Source organism: Cydia strobilella, chromosome 3 (genome assembly GCF_947568885.1).
Source record: "Cydia strobilella chromosome 3, ilCydStro3.1, whole genome shotgun sequence".
Classification (NCBI taxonomy): domain Eukaryota; kingdom Metazoa; phylum Arthropoda; class Insecta; order Lepidoptera; family Tortricidae; genus Cydia; species Cydia strobilella.
The window spans coordinates 13,942,770-13,963,155 of NC_086043.1; the positions used below are offsets into that span (position 1 = coordinate 13,942,770).

Consider the following 20,386-nt stretch of genomic DNA (forward strand, 5'->3'; position numbering starts at 1 on the left):
GACACATTTTTTTACGTGTTTCGGTGGCTGCCATTCCTCAACCCACCAACGGAGCGGCATCTGACGTCCACGAGGTTTCATCATACATAGCCGTTATCCACTATGCGAGTTATCGCCCGGGAGGCGATTGGTCATGGAAATCTGTTCCTGACTCGCGGTCTAATTACACAGCGGGCGGAGTTTAGCTCTGAACATTTTTCTGAACTGGTTCACCGTGAATGTGTTCACCTTATGACTGTTAATACAATGACTTTCACCTTTCGTTATATTTTATCTTAAAAAAGATCTGTATGGAATTTGACTGCTCAATATTCATAGATACGATTGATTTAGATACTTATAGTGATAGAACATACAAACGGTAAGTTCAGAAGTCAAATCAGTAAGTTCATTGACTTACGGAAACGGAAACTTGGAGGAATCAAAAGCTTGACTTAGTTACGGAATGTTTGCTAGCGCTGAAACTTGCCGGTTACATTTGGTCCGCCTCGTTACGTTCAACTTGGACTGCAGTAGTGCTGCGCTACATTTTTGATATGACTTCTTGTTTTAAACATAATTAATATCTTAGGCTGAATTTAGTTTTCGTGAGATTAAGTTTACGATTAGGTATAAAGTTATATTATGTTAGGTATTTATATTTAATTTTATACAGCAGATGAAGTAAAGTTAATCGAACGAGCGAGCGAAGCGAAGTGAAGTTCTTACATTCAACTTGGAACACACGGCCGGCTAGGGGCACGTCCAGGCACGGCATTTCGATGTTTTTAAGCTGAACTGTCAGAGGATAGTTTAATGGATAGTTTAAGTAAATTTGTTGGCGCCACCATACACCGAAATACTACCAAAAACAACCTACGTAATTTGGTCGGGTTATTTGTTGCCTTATAATATATGGTTCATGTTATACTCATGTCCTAGAGCCTAACTAGCGCCACCAGAGAGATTAGGAACTATTATTTAAAGCTGAAAGCGGTAACTTTTGCAACAATTCTGCCATAAGAGATTGGCATCCTTTCTATACCATCCATACTCCATGGGTATGTGTTTGACATATGACAAGAAAGATTACGGGCTACCACAGATACAGTTTATTTTAATTTCTATGGGGACTTAAATCTATTAGTTGAGGGCTCTATAGACATTGCAATAAATCGCAAGCGGTTTTCGATCCTTTGCCGACTAGGTAGGTGCATTCAATTGATCTAACTTTTTCGCGAACCGCGAGTTCTTAGTTCGCGGCGAACTACTAGTGTTATATATAATCATAAAAAAATAACTTAAATATATGTAAAATTAATAAATAAACTACAAAGCTAAATAAGTAAATTATTTTTCATAGTAACTCTACATTTAATATAAATTAGAGGTCATTGTTGATAGAAAGTTTTATATGCATGCATAATATAGTTTCAAAGCCCGTTTCAATACTACCCGACCATTCAATTTTAGGCACGCACTGTAAGTTATTAAGATGTATTTGACAAAATTATGCAGTATTGTAGATGTAAGATGTGTAGAAATAAATTTAAAAATTGTGACCTTATTACCAATAAATTATGTCTATAGATAATTTCCAGCATATTTTGTGTCACTATAGTAGGTACTGTAATAGGTAGTTTAAATTGGCTTATTATTATTCGGGCATCTAAAATATTAAACAGGAACTTTCATTGGGCATATAATAATATAATTTGGCTATGTACCTATTAATATTTTAGCATCAATAAATTTAAATTTGGCCTCTAATATGAGCATCATATAATTAAAAAATATATAGGGAACTTGAAGTCGAAGGTTGGCGAATAAAATAATAGATGGGCAACTAATATTGTAAAGCGTATTGATTTAAAAAAAATGTTGTCATCTAGTTGTTCACAGCTAAGTAATCATATTGAGTATATCGTTTCAGGTAGTATTTTAATACGAAAGCAGCTAGATTTGATGAATATTGGTCATTATTTATAATAAAACTTCGTTTGTTTATGAAAACGGGTAACAACGTAAACATTATAATACATATACAGAATACCTAAACTTACTTGCTGTTAAGATACCTACATGAGTTCTAAATACCCCATTTTGAAATAATTTAAACATATTCATACCTAGTACTTTAAATTAACAAATTTTCTAATCCACAATACAACTCAAATTTATTTACCAATGGTCAGTGCTAGGTTGACTGTGTAGTAATCAAACAGCGCGAGAAGCTGAGCGAGCGAAGACAGCGTGCCAGAACCGAATTTATGTTTTATAATGTTAATTTAGAAAAAAGCTTATTTTGTCATAATATAGTTTCAAAGCCCGTTTCAATAAATACTACCCGACCATTCAATTTTAGGCACGCACTGTAAGTTATTAAGATGTATTTGACAAAATTATGCAGTATTGTAGATGTAAGATGTGTAGAAATAAATTTAAAAATTGTGACCTTATTACCAATAAATTATGTCTATATCTATTCTTCTTCAAAACATAGATAATTTACAAAAGCATTGTCTCTGAAGAGCGTCATAAACGCCACGTTCTCTCAGCCGGAACTAACTCGCATTGTCTTACTCACAACAATAGGTCAATTTTCTTAAGAATTTACCCCGACGCACTCGTAAATTAAAACTTAATATCTCATTACTTGCAAGCACGGTTACGCCCAGACATAAAGTAATATTTATATTGTTATTCAGTCTCGAAATGAGAAAAAAACGCAGTTTTATTAAGATCATAAATTATTAAAGAGGTTTAAAAAAAGTTCTTACAAATTGTACAAAGTTCCATAATTGTGCAAATTGCAATGATTTCTATTTTGACCAAAGATAGATATAACTCCGTAATAGATAGATACAGTCTAAGGAAAAAACGTGCCTCGAAAATCAAGAAAATTTGATTCTCGTTGAGAGGGCGCTAGTAGTTTTGGCCTACAGTCGAATAGATGGCGTTGACGGTTTCGTTTGTTATTTAACAATTTTAACGCATATAAGTGAAAGAACATGGGTCAAAATCATAAAAATAATTAATGCAAATAAAAAAAATCATTTATCCATATTTAAATACATTTTTTCGTATTTTTATAAATATTTATTTTTAGTTTTAAAGTGTGTCGACAGATGGCAGTGAATTTACTGGGGTTACAAAATTTACTATGACAGTACCGCTCTAGTATAAGTTACTCTATGATTTTGACTTAGCTGCGTTCAAACGGTTGTTTATGCTATATAAGTGATTGTTAATAAATAAACTTATCACAAAAATAACCTTCGTAACTAGTCAATTATAAATATTAATTGGCATACTTACTTATACATTAAGGCAATGTTAATATTTATCATTTATCCTTCCTTTTTAAGTAAACCGTGAAGCAGTTTCTGTCTTAAGTGGATCCTTTTTTTTAAGTATGCTTCACAGTTTCAATGTCCACTTGCTAATTAATCTCATTTTTTGTACTGCTCATGATTACAGCGAACTAATTAATTACTCCAATTTGCTTAAAGCGACCATTAACCATATGATAATGGCATTTGCTCTGCTGATTGGTTTACGTTCTGAAATAAGGCAGCATTTTCACCAAGCGCAAATTGAACCTTCAACAGTATCTGGGACACATGTATATAGTGGTCGAATATTAATTTCGAATCTCTGTTGCAATTTCAAACATGGGATTTTATCAACGGGGCAATGTCCTTCACAAATAATTTGTTTTTATTAAACAATAATTCATGCTTTAAAACAAACAACAAAACAAGTGAGTCTAAACCGTGAAATTATTGAATGTTAGTATGTCTCACAACAGTTTGAAATGTTTAAATTCAATAATTCATGCTAATTAGGCTGTATTTGTTTAGTTTGACTGCGAAATAAGTAGTTTAATTTAATATTTCTTGTTACGGAAATATATTTATGTTGACTGTATATAATTTAAATAAGTATGTAAGATCTGATATGCTTAGAAGTAATACATTCTTAAAAGAGTCTATTGTCATAATGCTGTTTTAATTTCGGCCTTGCTATAAGGAGTGATTTGCGTGTTCGATGTTTATTAACTGTGTCTCCGAGGAGCACATTGGAACTTGACTTGACGAAGCATCCTCGTCTAGTTAATATCTCTTGATTAAATTCAATCAAGCTAGAACCTTAACTATCAAGCGACGTAAGTTAAGCAAGTAATGAAATAAAACTATAAAAACGGATTATATCGCGTATATTGAATTTATAATACATCCCGACGTTTCGAACCCTTTACAGCGTTCGTGGTCAACGGGCGGGTTTTATTTCATGAGTAACTATCGCGGTAACCGAAGACAATATTAAGCAAGTAAATTTAACGTTTGTTGTTTATCAATAACGCCAATGCGAGAGATTTCCAGCATATTTTGTGTCACTATAGGTACTGTAATAGGTAGTTTAAATTGGCTTATTATTATTTGGGCATCTAAAATATTAAACAGGAACTTTCATTGGGCATATAATAATATAATTTGGCTGTGTACCTATTAATATTTTAGCATCAATAAATTTAAATTTGGCCTCTAATATGAGCATCATATAATTAAAAAATATATAGGGAACTTGAAGTCGAAGGTTGGCGAATAAAATAATAAGTGGGCAACTAATATTGTAAAGCGTATTGATTTAAAAAAATTGTTGTCATCTAGTTGTTCACAGCTAAGTAATCATATTGAGTATATCGTTTCAGGTAGTATTTTAATACGAAAGATTTGATGAATATTGGTCATTATTTATAATAAAACTTCGTTTGTTTATGAAAACGGGTAACAACGTAAACATTATAATACATATACAGAATACCTAAACTTACTTGCTGTTAAGATACCTACATGAGTTCTAAATACCCCATTTTGAAATAATTTAAACATATTCATACCTAGTACTTTAAATTAACAAATTTTCTAATCCACAATACAACTCAAATTTATTTACCAATGGTCAGTGCTAGGTTGACTGTGTAGTAATCAAACAGCGCGAGAAGCTGAGCGAGCGAAGACAGCGTGCCAGAACCGAATTTATGTTTTATAATGTTAATTTAGAAAAAAGCTTATTTTGTGTTATGTATATCGTTTAGTTAAAACTAGTTTTCACTGAATGAACCATTTCATAAAGATTATCTTAACCACGACACAAAAGAACACAAAAAGTTTTCTACTCATAGGTTCAATGATTATACGACTACAATAACTTTATAAGGATCCTTTTTTATACTAAAATGACAGCTTATGTAATGATTATTGATATACAAAATTTGGATGTGCATTTAACTTTATTTGCTATCGAAATATTTAAAACAACTTTATTTTTAAACTATTAGACAGCCGTTTTCTTTTTAAAATGTGCTTCATAAATAACACATAAATGGTCTCCACTATAAAAATTCAGTTGCCAAATAAATACTAGTACCTGCATAAAAATAAACAAAAGCTGTAACGGCAGTAAAATACAACTCATATTGATACATTTTAAGGCTCCGATTTTATTGCCAATCTATTAATTATTACCCATTTCTATTTTTTTAAACTTCCCAAATGCGATTAATTAGTTGACCGGTTAAATACGTGCCTTTAAATTTACTTCAGTTTTCTCGGTTATGCGCCGAATGCCACCCCATCCTCGCTAATTAGAGCGATGTTTTCAATGGCAACTATTTTGCCTTCTCAGCCTTTGGCGAGATCAATTTGTGACTTGATGCGCTGATTGATTGCAGTTTGCAGCCGCGTATTAACGCTAACCATTGGTGCTATACTCGCACTAGTATTACAGTATTTAAAATTATTAAAGATTCAATGTTTGCATGGCACAGCAATTAATAAGTTTAACGTGGTGATGAAATCTTGGACAGAAGCTAGTAAGTTTAAGCGAACCTAAGAAGTACAAGTACCTATTTAAGTCTAATTTATTTATTTCAATTATAAATCAAACAAGAAAGTCCATAAGGTGAACAAAATTATACTTACCATTTTACTTTATCATTAGGCCTTAGGCCCCATTATAAAAGGAATAGGGGATACAAGTTAGTTCAGTTGAATTTTCTAACTGATAAAGTCACGAGCAGTGATTAGTTGTCGGAAAAAAAAATACTTACTTGAATCTCTGACCCAGTAGTTAATGGACTTGGGCGAGGACTCGACGTAGCACTCGAGCGAGACGTCAGTGCCCAGCGGAGCACCCACTAGCTGGTTCGGCACTTGGATTACTGGGTGAACTGCAACATAAAAAATACTCATTATTATTTATCTCCACGGGACTCAATCGCGTAAAATAGTTTTAAAATGTACCTCCGACGTTTCGAGGACGGCGTTGTCCCCGTGGTCTCGGAGAAGACTGGCTAAAGTTGACATCAACATCTTCTAGGCGCGCGAGTTTTTCGAACTACCCGCACTTGGTCTTGTTTATTAACTTGAACGTTTTGCGCACTAGGGATGCTACCGGGTCGACACACAACACAAACAATATTCGATTTTTCAACTTTCGATATTTGGTTTCGCTTACACTTACTAATGACTGGGTTCCATGTGGATGAGATCTTAAAACCTTCGTCTCGATTGAAATTTCTATGTTTCTTGATACGATACGCGTCAAGCAACTTTTAAGCCTTTTAAATCGTACGAACGAATGGTAATAAATTGATTGACTTTTGACGACGCGGTTCCCTAATTTAGGGTTGACCCTATAGTTATAAAGTTTTTAAAATATTTATTTCTTTATTAGGTTTTTTTATGAGTCTAACCCTAATAATTTGATAACATTCTCTATGAAAGTATTTATTTTTACTACGATTTGAGGAAAGATAAAAATGTAAAAAACTGCTTTAAGGCAAAATGTCCACGCCAACGCTGTGACACAAACAGTTCCAGCCTGAAAATAATTAAAAGCTACTATTGGCTGACGTTGAATAAAGTCATTAATAACAAGCCCTACGAAAGTTGTTAAAATAGACAAGTAGGATTGTAGTTGTAGGATTTAGATTGAGACTTAAAAGCTCATCGACTTAGCGATATGATTACCTATGTAAATCGAATCTCGAAATGTACACAAAGCACGGATTAATTTTAACTTTTATAAGCATTTTAATATTAAACAAATAGAGGTAGATATTGATGATTTAAAAGTGGAGGAATTATTTATTGACTTTTTACTTAGTTTATTACAATTAATGGTACGATAATGACTGATGGAATCACGTAAGCCCTGTAACGCATAATTATCATAACAACGGTCATTTCACAAGTAGCAAAGTATCCCTAAGAATATTGGGAATATTAGGATACCTACATTATATCCGAACAGATGAGCCAACGCACACAACAAAAGTAACAGCTTCATTTCGGCGCAAACATCTATTCACTTATGACATATTTGGTAAACAAGATGGGTAAGGGTAAACAATGTAAACATACAGTGCACTTTGATCAGTATCCTCTTGCTCACGGTGGGGGGAACGCCGTTGCTCGCTATGCAGAGATAGGCGCCCATGTCCGACCGGGAGACTTTACTCAGAGTCAATACCTCTTCTTTGTACATGTTCACTGCGGAATAAAGGCTTCGATTAGGGAAAAATTAGATTAGATAAAAAAATATGATGTAATACCATGAATGGAGAGAAGCGATTAAGGGCCACTTGCACCATTCACTAACCCGGGGTTAACCGGTTAAACCTGGAGTTACCATGGTTACCAGTACAATTTGACACTCGGTTAATGGTTTAACCCCGGGTTAGTGGGATAGTGCAAGTGGCGCTAAGCCGCAAATTTGTGGAGGCAGCTACAAATCACTATTACCTACAACCCCAGTAAGAATAAGTAGTGACTTTTAAAATGTAACAAGAAAAGTGTCCTACAATTTTTTTTTAAGTAATAGGAATTTATTAAGGCGCTTTTTTAGATCACAATACGGCTGTTAGAAATTTAACTACTAACTTGAGGCCTTTCTCGAGTGAATTCAGCGATTCGAATCCTGAGTTTTTGACTTTCGCTCAATAAAAAAAATTACGAACATAGGTCTAAAATGCACTTTAAAAACATAATAAATTTTGCACAAAAACTAAAAATTTAAAAATTATTTCTAAAAATGAGCAATAATATTATGCTTGAGGGAACTCAGCGATTATTTTTATTTTTATTAAAACACACAAAAAATTAAAAACCAAAACATGATATCTGCGATCCCGAGCACGCACATCCATCTCGCTCACGCTTACGCTTATTGAGAGTGAGAGAAGAACACGAACTTTAATAACGAACGAGGCCTTAATGACATGAATATCTTATGATATTGAGTTTGAAACAAATTCTGTTGAAAATAGCGTCAAATGAAAGATATTCTGAATGGTCCCGGTACCAACTTTCACTCTGTCTTCAAATTTAGGCGCAACTTTGTTACTGAGTCGCTTGGAACCAAGCTAACTCTAATTCTGCATGGTTAAAGCCAAAGTGTGACGATGTCATTACAAAAATTATATGAAAACATGCCGTTTATAATGAAAGTTGTTCTGTGCAAATCAGTGCAAACTATAATGACACTCCTAACTTGTTCTGTACAAGTCGGTGCCAACTATAATGACACGCCCCAACTTGTTCTGTACAAGTCGGTGCAAACTATAATGACATTCCCTAGCTTGTTCTGTACAAGTCAGTGCCAACTATAATAACACTCCCTAACTTGTTCTGTACAAGTCGGTACAAACTTAGCTTAAACGGACGCTATAAACGCATTTAAACACACACTATAACCGAATTATGACTGTGTTAAAATATGACACATTTTTCAGCGAACGGGCGGAGACGGCGCGGCAAGCCGGTCGGCTCCTCGCGGACGCGGACGGCTACATCGCTTCTGCCATACTTAAATAATTGAAAATGCAATCCGGCGCGGGTCGACTCAAGCCGTTCGGTAGGAATCGTACATTAGAAGAATTTAATTTGACTTCGGACGTAAACTTTATAAATGGTTCTTAGACAAAGCTTTCTATAAGATAACTGACCACTTTATGTCGTCGACCAATTATTAGTACCTATGACATATTTTATATTAATTTACTTATTAACATAGTATCAATCATTTTATTCGCATCACATGTAATAGCATGATATTTGTATAAATATTAAGCTATAAGATTAGTTTTAGTATTAACATTGTACGCCGCATCGCGGCCCGCGGTTGATTGTGATGATTCTGACATAATTAAGATCATCGTAACTCACAATATGACAATAAAGATTTAAATTTAAATTTAAATTAAATGTTTAAATATTTTGAAAATAAAGGACGATGGTAGCGCCAACTTTGCGCGTGGGATACGCTGATGCCGCCTTCGCGATCAAGACGTCACTTGCGGTCTCTTCAGAAACGAAATCTGAAGAGACCGCAACGTTCAAGACGCTTATTCTGGTTGTAAGTAGGTAATAACATAAATAATAGACTATGAATTTGATCTGCATCTGTTATGGATACGATCTATCAATGCCAAAAGTATCGTTTCTGGAACTGTGTAGAAATGTCACTTTCGACAGTTACAGATCATATCCATAGCAAATCTAGGTCAATTTCGCAACCTATTATTACAATCAGAATACGCCTGATGATTATAACTAGGTGATTATAACTATTTCATATGTAAAATGTAGGCACTTACCTTTATTTTTCCCTCCATACTGATCCCTCAGCACGATGTCCGCGCCGTCCTCGCGGCGCCACACCACCATGGGGGCAGGAATTCCGCGCGCGCGACACGAAACGCGCACGATTCCGCCCTCTGGAACCATGACGTCACTCGACGTCTCTTCGGAAATAAAGTCTGGGGGGATCACCACGTCCAGATAGCCCATCTGTTTTAATTAGTACAAATATTTGAGTTGTTTTGTTTTCGGAGCTCCCGGCGGTTTTTATCAATTTTATAAAGTTTTAAGCCGTTACTCCTACATTAGCACTACAGATAGAATTATAAGACGAACGGCTATCGGTTCTGCAATCTTTAATCTCCATTCTTGTTTGCCGGATTTTGATAGAAATGAATACTTATTCTCTTAATGATTTTTTAAACATTGTCTTAAAACACTTTTTTCGTAACTCGATTCCTGTGAAGGATTTTACATATACAAATACATATTTGGGTTAGTTTTTGACGTCTCTAAAAAATGGTCAGAGATTTTATTTTAAACTAATTAACACAAAAGTTTTGGCCAGAAAACCCGCTTTTTGGCGTAAAATTGTCCAACTTTGATGCCAAATATCTCGAAGGCAACTTTGAAGTAAATATGGGATACTATATTGCTTAAAGCCGTCAGTTAATATGATAAGCTGTAGCTGTGTAAAAACATAAGAAAACTAAGGGAATCAGATCGAGGGTCATTGGCCCCTTAAGAATACAACATTAAAAACAGAACAGGAATTATATTTTCATATTGAATAACAAACAACTTTCTTACTCACGCTCGCGCCAATACAGCGAGACGCGCCTAAAATAGACTCAACTAGCCACAGCATAAAGGATTATCTACGGAAGTGACCACTAATCACTGCTCAAATTTTAATTAACACGTAAATTCCGATAGCGATATTTTCATATAATTTATAATTAAAAGTTGTCGTCTTTAGTGCGTATAAGAGATAGCTAAGTGGATACATCCGTAATAAATGCTAAGAGTAGAGAGAATTTCTATTGTTAATTATCTATTTTGCCAGCTTACGTTAAACCATTAAGTAATTAAATGACACTCAGCTTCAAGCGGTTACTTTGATAAAACAAATTGAATTGAATTCATAGACCAGCATGGTGTAATTTTTATCCCATTTCGTCAACTAGCGTCATGCTGCGTGGACGTCCCGTCCCGTCAAAGCCTGGCAGCTGCAGCAAACGCACAGAACCATATGGGGTTAAAACCTTTCGGCCCATGAACATGTACGTCCTTTTTCATTAACGCGCTTGCACTGTCGCCAACAATTTATGCCGTTATCAGGCCTGGGTATAAATTACAGTGCGGCGCAATAATTTAGAGGCACCATGCACGAATCATTGCTCGCTGCGTTCCCGCTGACCCGCACTTTAATTCAGTTTATCTTCTCAATGTTTATTGTAATCACTATTTAATTTGAACTATATGAATACTATCACTCTATTCGAGTGCTAATGGTTGAGGCGATAGCTACGATAGAATAAGGATAAACTGTAGGGCACATGTCCTTTTGAACAAGATACCGCTTCTTTTCTGTACTACAATCTAACGTCAGATGACAAAAGTACACAAACACACACACACATGCTAATACATGGCGCTAACTTATATAATATTACAGGCGTAATTATTTTGCTGGACAGTAAGATTAAGTTTGTAGGTAGGTACAGAAAGCGAACGCATTTCCATGTTTGTCAGTTTTGCTAATAATAAGACGTCTCACTGTGAGACATCTCACAGACGTCTCACATCTGTAACGATGCCTTTGTTATCCATATGCATGCTCTTACGTTTAGCTTTATTACGTTCAGTGGGAAATAAACAATGTCTTATTATCACGTATATGAGGAAAATGTTATAGAGATTTGTAATTATTATTTCTTTCGCTTATTAGTTCTATGACAAGTAATAAGATTCTTGGGCTATGTAAATATTTGAAGGTACTATTTTATTTGGTACATGCGACAAATAATACATAATCTACTTTTCTATACGAATGAATACGAAATAAATACGGTCAGTAAAAATATTATATAGTATATTACATAATGAACATGAGCACAAGGTTTCGCGCGGTTTTATCTAAAGTACGTATCGAATTTATGATTGTCATCTGACCTCTAGTCTCTAGTCTTTAGCCTGTATTACAGCTTTTCTTACCTGACTTTGCATTGGATCTGTATTAATTTGGCACATATACTGGCCCCGGTCTTCTTCTTGGACGTTCCTGATGTGAAGATTCCAAACCGTTTGTCCGTTGTGCGACACTCCCACTCTATGGTTGTTAGTTATGACGTGGACGTGTATTGCTTGAATTGCTTTCGTGTCTGCCTTCACCCATCCTACCTATAAATAAGCATTATCTAGTAAAAATATCCTTATATTTTTTTAAATTACATTATTATTCCGGTTCTATAATAACGTATGCGGAGTGATATCTGGACAAAATTCAATTTCGTATTAAATAAAAACAACACGGTATTTTTTCTTAAATTTTCATGTATTTTAATAATGTATTTAACAAAGTTAAAGGCAAGATAAAGTTTACTCAAATGCGATATTCTTGACGGAAGTTGTGGTGCTTTAAAGCCATCGGTGTCGAAAACACAAATGTTGGCATATTTTTTAGTTACAATTTAGGATAACTTTTTTAGGAAACTTCGTATGCTCGACATATTTCACATTCTCGTCCGTTGGACCATTGGTGTTCTCAAAATAATAGTTACCTTGCCATAAATTTCCATTTTAAGTGACATATGATTAGTCCCCCATAAATCCCATTACGCAAAAACAGCGGTTTTTGTAAATTTTTGTCGGTATGACGTACCCACATTTTCAAAGTAATTGTTTTTATTTTCGGAGACGGTGACCTTAACTATTTTTGAATGTTTGCCGATGCCTATACCTTCAAGATGTTTTTAAACAGTTTTACTGCCACATTTGAATAATCTCATGACCTCTCTGTAAGATTTTGTGACTCAGCGGGCTGTCATTTTCTTCAATCGATCTCTCCCAGGAAATTGGCTAATGCTGGATTGTTTACCTGAACCAGACTTTCTAGCAGTAGTTTTTTTTAAAGAAAAACGAGGTTAAAATATTATAAACAAACCTTCACCTCTAACCCGCTTCCAAAAAAATTTCCACTATCTTCGCTTTCGGCCATAGGGAGATAGTACTGGAGAAATTACATACAGTTTCGCGATGGTGGTCTTTTAGATACCGCGGTATTTCAAGAGAAAGAATCCAATGTTCATGAAACTTACTGGATTAATTGACAGGTATATAGACTTTAAATTGGCAGTTTGATATAATTCCAGTTTAATTTTTTGATTAGTTTTTACATGTTCAAAATTAACACAACACGAAACAGCTATTAAAAAGGCTTAAATGGCTTTACTAATTAATGCAATTAAATATATTATTTACAGGTAAATCATACCTGGAAAGCATATTGTTTTACTAAATGAGACTCTATCTCAATAATTAAGATGTGTAGACATTGCCAAAGCATTTAATGTTGTCAATTTAAATTATAAGATATACAGTAGAATCCGCTTATAATGACATCGAAGGGAAGTGACTAACACGCAAGCGCCTGACACTCTTTGATAGAGAAAGATAGTCTTATTGCGATTCCTATAAGAGGAAAGAGAAAATAGTGCCATGCTTTGTCCTTATCACCGATCGGGTTTTTTTTCATGGTCGGGTTATGGCAGCATAGGTAGGAGGCGATGGCGAAATACCGACATTTATAAGAGTGAAAGAGAAAAAGGATTATGCTGCCATACATTAACCTGTCAATACATGAATATGTCTTTCTCTTACCCCTGGTCGCTCGGTTTCATGTCTATAACTACTATACTATGTCTATGCTAACACGTCATACTAAGCGGATGTCATATAAAGCATAGTTGATTAACTTCTTATTTTTTTCCAAATTAATCTCAAATTCCTTTGTGAGAGACGAGTTTTATTAACTTTGTACCAATTATAAACTTTCACCGAGAATCATAACTAAAACAACTAAAACGCCACGCACCGCACCGCACCGCACGCGCCCACGAAAACCAGCGAATGTGTCGGTATAACCAGACATAATTTCAGAAAAATAGGATTTATAGGTCATAGTAAGCGATTTGTCACTATAAGTGAAGTCATCTTATCCGACTTTGTCAAATAATTTTATATGAAAACCAAACTTCGCACAGTAATTGCGCCATAGTAAGCGGTTGGTCCAGCGGAGTCATAATAAGCGGATTCCACTGTATTTAAACTTACTCTGTAACCCCCGAGGTTTTGCACTAGACACCTAAATGTTGCATTTCGTCCAATGGCTACAGTCAAATTTGTTATTGGCTCTACAAATTCCGGTTGAAAAGCTTGCCCTGTAAAATGAAACAGCTTTAAATTTATATTATCTAAATTAGCGGAAAATATTGTTGTGAAAACTTTAGCACTAAAGATAGCTGTATAATAAATAATAATAATAAATAAATAAATATTATAGGACATTCTTACACAGATTGACTAAGTCCCACGGTAAGCCCAAGGAGGCTTGTGTTATGGGTACTCAGACAACGATATATATAATATATAAATACTTAAATACACAGAAAACACCCATGACTCAGGAACAAGTATCTGTGCTCATCACACAAATAAATGCCCTTACCGGGATTCGAACCCAGGACCATCGGCTTCACAGGCTGGGTCACTGCCAACTAGGCCAGACCGGTCGTCCTGTATATACCTACTAGTTGAATAAAGATCTCGTATGTATATGTGAATAGGTACTTACCCACAAGCTTAGAATCTAAGCCAAGCATGAAGACAGCCAGTAGGTACAACGACCACCAAGACTGCATATTTCCTACTGCGGTTAAGGCTGCGTTGTGAAGCTGTAACAATAAGAAGATACTTTGGGATCCAAGGAGAATACATTAAAGGAGACGTGGTAACTGAACGGGCAAAAGAGAGAAACAAGAGTTAATGATGATGGAGTTAATAATATGAAGGAGTATGAATTTACTTATTTTGTTACATTGAAGCTTCAAGTGTCATTCCAGAATAAGTATTTTTCTTTTTTACTTGTCTCGTGTCTTTTATTCGCCTACGGCTCATAAAAAACATCTCGGGACTCGTACGCAATACGAGTAACACACTTTTCGCACTCGCCAATCTGGATTTAATTATTATTTTTAACCTTTTAGTAAAAAAAAAGAAACATTAATTTTTAAATGAGTTATTTATTTTTTATTATTATGTGAAAATAAGAACAATTGAGCGTTATTTAAATACGCCACATTCGTACAAAAAGTACGCCTGAGTAGGGCTCAAAGCTCACAATGTAGGAAATACACCGTCAGTATATTTGCAACCACGGCAATTAGGAGCCGTGTGATGTCACGACACGTGGAAAGCTATTCGGGTCCCTTCCGCACGACAATTTTGCGATTCGATCAGTCAATAATGATTTCCCCACATATCTACCTATATATGACAGCCATCTTTGTACCACGTATCGCCATTACACTGGAGTGCCGACCGAAAATGTGTAAAATGAGTGCGGATGCGATCGCGCACCGGTAACTACTTTTCCGCACAAGTGTGATAATGCATGAGAAAAATTCAAGGCGTAGTATGTTGGTACCTAACGGTCGCGTGAAAATGGTGACGGCCATATTGAAACTTGTATCGTTCGAGCTTATGGGTAGCGATTTTAAATAGCTGGTATGTGCTTGCACGTCGAGGAATAAAATAAAACGGGGGTCCTTTTGCAGGTTGACTTTGATAAAAACGTCCATTCTGAGTGCTTGGTTTAGGAAGTTTTAATAAAGATAAAGTTATTCAGTCGCATGATAGTAGGTCTATAATTTAGCCAAGAAAAAAAATCGGCACGCATCCTCTCGATTTTTATTACAGTCTGTCTCAAATCAATATACATTTGATGATCTTCTACTTTTATGTGGTTCAATGTATGAGTTAATAAGGTTAGGTATTATTATCAAGATAAACTTAAGAATTACTCAATATGATCATTCGAGGTGTACTTAACTTAAACAATTGTCCAAGAGTAAAAATGTATATCGAGATTGATTACGAAATTCTATTAAAGGCTTACATTGTAAAATAACAGATGGATAACGAAGCCTCCGAATATAATCAGGGTATTAAACACGATAAAAATTTACTGCATGACAGCGGTGTCAAGGTATAATCCGGGGTTCGATTGGAAATGTTCCAATAATTTTTAAAATCACTGCGTATTCGGAGTTATACTTGTACGGACCCGTGATTTATATGGGTGCAGAGTTTTGAATTTGTATTAGGGACTTCGGTGGATTAGGATACACCTGCGGAGTCCCTTGAGATTGTTACCCGTATTGGGATCTTGAAGCGTAAGTAAATAAATACCAGAGCCATACAATTTAAGATCTCTTTTGTTACTTACTAGCACATTTTTTTTACTGATAATAAACAATACTAATGATGATAATATACAACATAGTCATCATCATTGGCCTTCAACATCAATTAAATGATGGTTTAAACAGCGTCCCTAACATTGCGGCACTCAAGTAAATGACTAGTAAGTCCAATGCGAAAGCGGCAGCCGCGACCGCATAGCGGGCAAGAGAGTGTTATGCCCGGTGATGAAGGTGGGAAATCAGCGCGCTGGTGTCTTAGTTCTCGCCTAGTGTGAAGGAGGTCAAGCCATGCTTCATCGCGTGCAGCTGCTCCCTTGCCCAGGGTTTTCCTCCAGTGGTCGCGGTCATCATCCTCCCTTTCCCAGTCGGTGGGATCGATCCGGAAGGACAACATATCTCGCTTTACGCAATCCTTAAAACGAAGCATTGGTCGCCAACCCGGTCATTTCGCGTGCGCTATTTCGTTTAGGAGAGTCTGACGTGGCAAACGAGAGGGCTCCATCCTGTGCACGTGCATCAACCACCGTAAACGTCTCTGTTTTAAGACTGCTGTGATACTGGGTAAACGTGCGATGCTAAGTACCTTCTCGTTTGTGACTCGATCCTTCCACGAGATATTTAAAATACGTCGAAGGCAGCGTATCACAATAATGCTTTAATGTATAGCGATTATATAGTAGCGTTGGGGTAAGATAGTTTGGTAACTTTTTCACAATAAACAAAGTTAAATAAATTAAAACGGGTCACAGCACTCGTATACCTAATAATTTTATTGTTCGTAGTATGAAGAACAGGGATAGCTGGGGCTCTGCGGTGACGGAATACGTATTGGATTCGGATTCGACTAACTTCGATAAGGTAACCGTGCTGTCTATTGAGACTATTGAAATAAGTCGTCATCAGAAATCTAACCGTGATGTCCGTGATTGTGGGTGGTCAGTGCCTAATAGCTGGAAAACTGTTTTAGGTACTGCGCTGGTGGTCAGTGTGGACGAACCTTTAGCAGATGACGTAGTGAGTGTTTAGTGTAACCCATCATTTATTTGACAATAATACCGAAAACGAGGGTAGTTTCTCGACTCCCCTGACGCCGACATCGTCCGCGCCGAGACATCAGACTTCTCGGTATGGATGGAGTTAAACACGTCAAGCAATTTTTAACTTAAAACACGAGTGACCCTTTCTAATAGGTATATTTAATATGTCAGTGTCTCACGGAAGTTTGGTTATTAAAATAAACAAAGTTAATATACACGAAATCATTCCTGCATCCTTACTTATCTATTTTATATTCTAATATTTTTTTAAAATTGAGATATTATTATTATGTCGGATTGATCCCCGACATGTATAAACTGTATAAATATGCAATGCGTTTGTGGATTACATTCGTTTTTTGAAATGTATATGATACCTTCAGGGTGTATGTTACATTTAATCCACCTACATGGATTAAACTGGCAAAAAATGTTTTGTATTCAATTTAAAACTCAAAAGTTAGGTACATTCGAATAGTAAGTTACTACTGTATTTTCCACTACATTGATGTACATTGTCTTAGAGCGGCTGAGACCCGCTCCGAGAACAACTTGGACGTGGAAACTAAGTTTACAAACGCCGTCGGAAATTTCATACCGACCGGTAAACTTGTTGTAACTAGACTACGTACCTTGCTTCTGTATAGGGATTTCAAATAAAGTTAACTATCTGTAATTCTTTTGTTGTATTTTATCAGGAGTTTTCTACCAATAATATTTTGAGTACCTACATTTAACCACTTACTTAACAATGTACCTACAACTTAATTAAGCATTATAGAAAAATTGTTATTTTTTTAATATTACCTGCCTTGCCTGTAAGTGGGGGATCAATAAAAAATGTGCCCTTTTTGTAAGTTAATACTAGTATGTAAATTGTATCTTCTGTTGGTGATCCGAATAAACAAATAAACAAATATTTAATTTGTTTTAGAAGTTTAGTTTTTCTTTGGTGCATAAGTTTAAAATAATATACTTTATCTGAAAAATATACTTAAATAATGATTTCATTCACAGCGCCAATACTACTTTTATTTTCAGTCGCATGATACAATTTGTGTAATTTAGTGTTTCTAGAATCAAATTTTTTGGTAATATCGTTTTTTCTCAGCTTTAAGGTTAATTCTTGTCTGTATGTATAATAAAGGCCCACATAGGACGAATACACACTGTACACAATAGACAATCATGATATTCTGAATTATTTTCCAATTTTTAAAAATACTTAAACCGATAGTTTAACTCAAGGATAAGGAATAAAAGAAGAACATTTCGCCGTAATGTCACATATTATTATGTAACTTTTATAACAAAGTCCAGTTGCTAGGGCTCTGTGGCTAAAATGGTAAAAACAGAAGCCTTATAGTTTCGTCATGTCCGTTCGTCTGTCCGTCTGTCTGTCCATATGTTATAGCCATTTTACTCTAAAATTATAAGCCAATATTAATGAAATTTAGAACATAGGTATTTTGTGAGCCGCTCCTTAGTTTAGATAAAAAAATTAAAAAATAAATATCCTCCATACATTTTAAAGAAAAAGAAATTTATAAATCAACGACCATTCGATAGGTCTTTAAAAACGATTTAAGGTTTTTAAAATAAAATTGAGACAATACTTTAAAAATAATAGCTTCGAAAGTCCAAATAAATGTGTGTAATAAGGCTAGTTATACAATACAACTATTTTCAAGTAAAAAACCGATTCTGCATGTACAACCAGCCTTAAAGTTTATTATTTTTCTATGTTTTTTGTTGTGTTTTTGTGTGTAGCTTTTCTTCAGTCACCCGTTGACCACGAAAGCTGTAAAGGGTTCTAAACGTGGAGATGTATTATAAATTCAATATACGCGATATAATCTGTTTTCATAGTTTTATTTCATGAGTAACTATCGCGGTAACCGAAGACAATATTATTCCGAAGAAATTAAGGTAAATCGATTTGTTTACATTATTTGTATTTTATATTAAACTCTACTTTAGGTATAATTTTAAACATTAACCATAAGTGTTTCGATGAGTAAAAACCAAGCGGCCCGCATGAATGAAATGATTGAGTTAATAACAATCTGTTTATCCACTTCGTTAAAGCCAGAATTGTTTAAACACTGCAAATAAAAGTAAAATGTAGCCGGATATTTATCAAATGACCTTAATTTGACCGTTAATCAACAAGGCGTTGTCGGCCTCAGTAGAGTACAGGGGTTACACTGCAAGCTACACTATAGGTATACAGGATGGTTTGTAATTCGAAGTATTTCTTGAAAGGAGTTGTTAATTTGCGATTATTTTAGCCCAGCGGACTATTGTTACTTATTACATTTATTTAGTAACTTTCGAACATGTTAATAGATAAATACTTATTTGTTAAATTTATTTATATTACCTATACATATATCAAATTTATGATAATGATACGATTACGATATCGTGCGAAGGGCGCTGGTTTCTGCAAACGTCCCGTGCGTCCTGGAACCTCCGGGTCTCAGTCGCTCTGACGGGAAGAGACCGGATGGGTTGACTTTGGTTCCCTGGGAGAGAGGGAAATGTTTAGTGTGGGACGCAACGTGCGTCAGCACTTTCGCGGCGTCGCATATTGGCCGTACTGTGAGAATGGCAGGGGCAGCAGCCGAGTTAGCTGCAGTTCGCAAGCGGGAGAAATATGGGGTCCTGGCGAACTATTTATTTGTCCCTCTTGCAGTGGAAATTACGGGGTGCTGGTGTATGGAGGCCAAGGCCTTTTTCGGGGAAGTGGGGAGACGCATGCGGGAGAGAGGTTTGGATCCTCGCTCTGGGTCCTTCCTGATGCAAAGATTGTCCATCGCGGTTCAACGTGGCAACGCGGCGAGCGTGATGGGCACCTTTGCATCGGGGGGGTCGCAGGACGATTTACGGGACGGCTGAAATGTGACTTATTATTATTAGTGTTAGTTTCTAGGATAGTATAGTTTAGAGTAAGAGTAATTTGTTATTGTGATGTATAATTGTATATTTAATTTAATTTAATGTAATTTATGATAATGATAGAATTCGTTCGAATCGAATCAGCTGCTTACAAGGAGGTTAATGGATTTCGTTAAAATAATTTATAAAATTTGTTTAAATTTCTGTTCTCAACTGTGTAGCACCATAATTCTGACGAATTCAACCACACCTCATATGTCAAAAACTGTAGGGCCTGCCAAATAAATACATACCCACGCTCGAAAAACATTACCCTCCATTCTGATGCAGTCGGGTA

General features: G+C 35.5%; 1 protein-coding gene across 1 annotated transcript in view; it reads right to left on the reverse strand.

The window, feature by feature from the left end:
* Window positions 1–20,386, reverse strand: part of LOC134755909 (lachesin-like) — a 35,158-nt gene that overhangs the window by 9,263 nt on the left and 5,509 nt on the right. The window contains exons 2-7 of the mRNA XM_063692589.1: window positions 14,482–14,581; window positions 13,962–14,068; window positions 11,844–12,029; window positions 9,644–9,836; window positions 7,410–7,538; window positions 6,095–6,214 (exon numbers count right to left, since the gene is read on the reverse strand). Of these exons, the coding sequence (XP_063548659.1) occupies window positions 6,095–6,214; window positions 7,410–7,538; window positions 9,644–9,836; window positions 11,844–12,029; window positions 13,962–14,068; window positions 14,482–14,548 (802 nt within the window). The 5' untranslated portion in view covers window positions 14,549–14,581. The remainder of the gene's footprint in view (window positions 1–6,094; window positions 6,215–7,409; window positions 7,539–9,643; window positions 9,837–11,843; window positions 12,030–13,961; window positions 14,069–14,481; window positions 14,582–20,386) is intronic.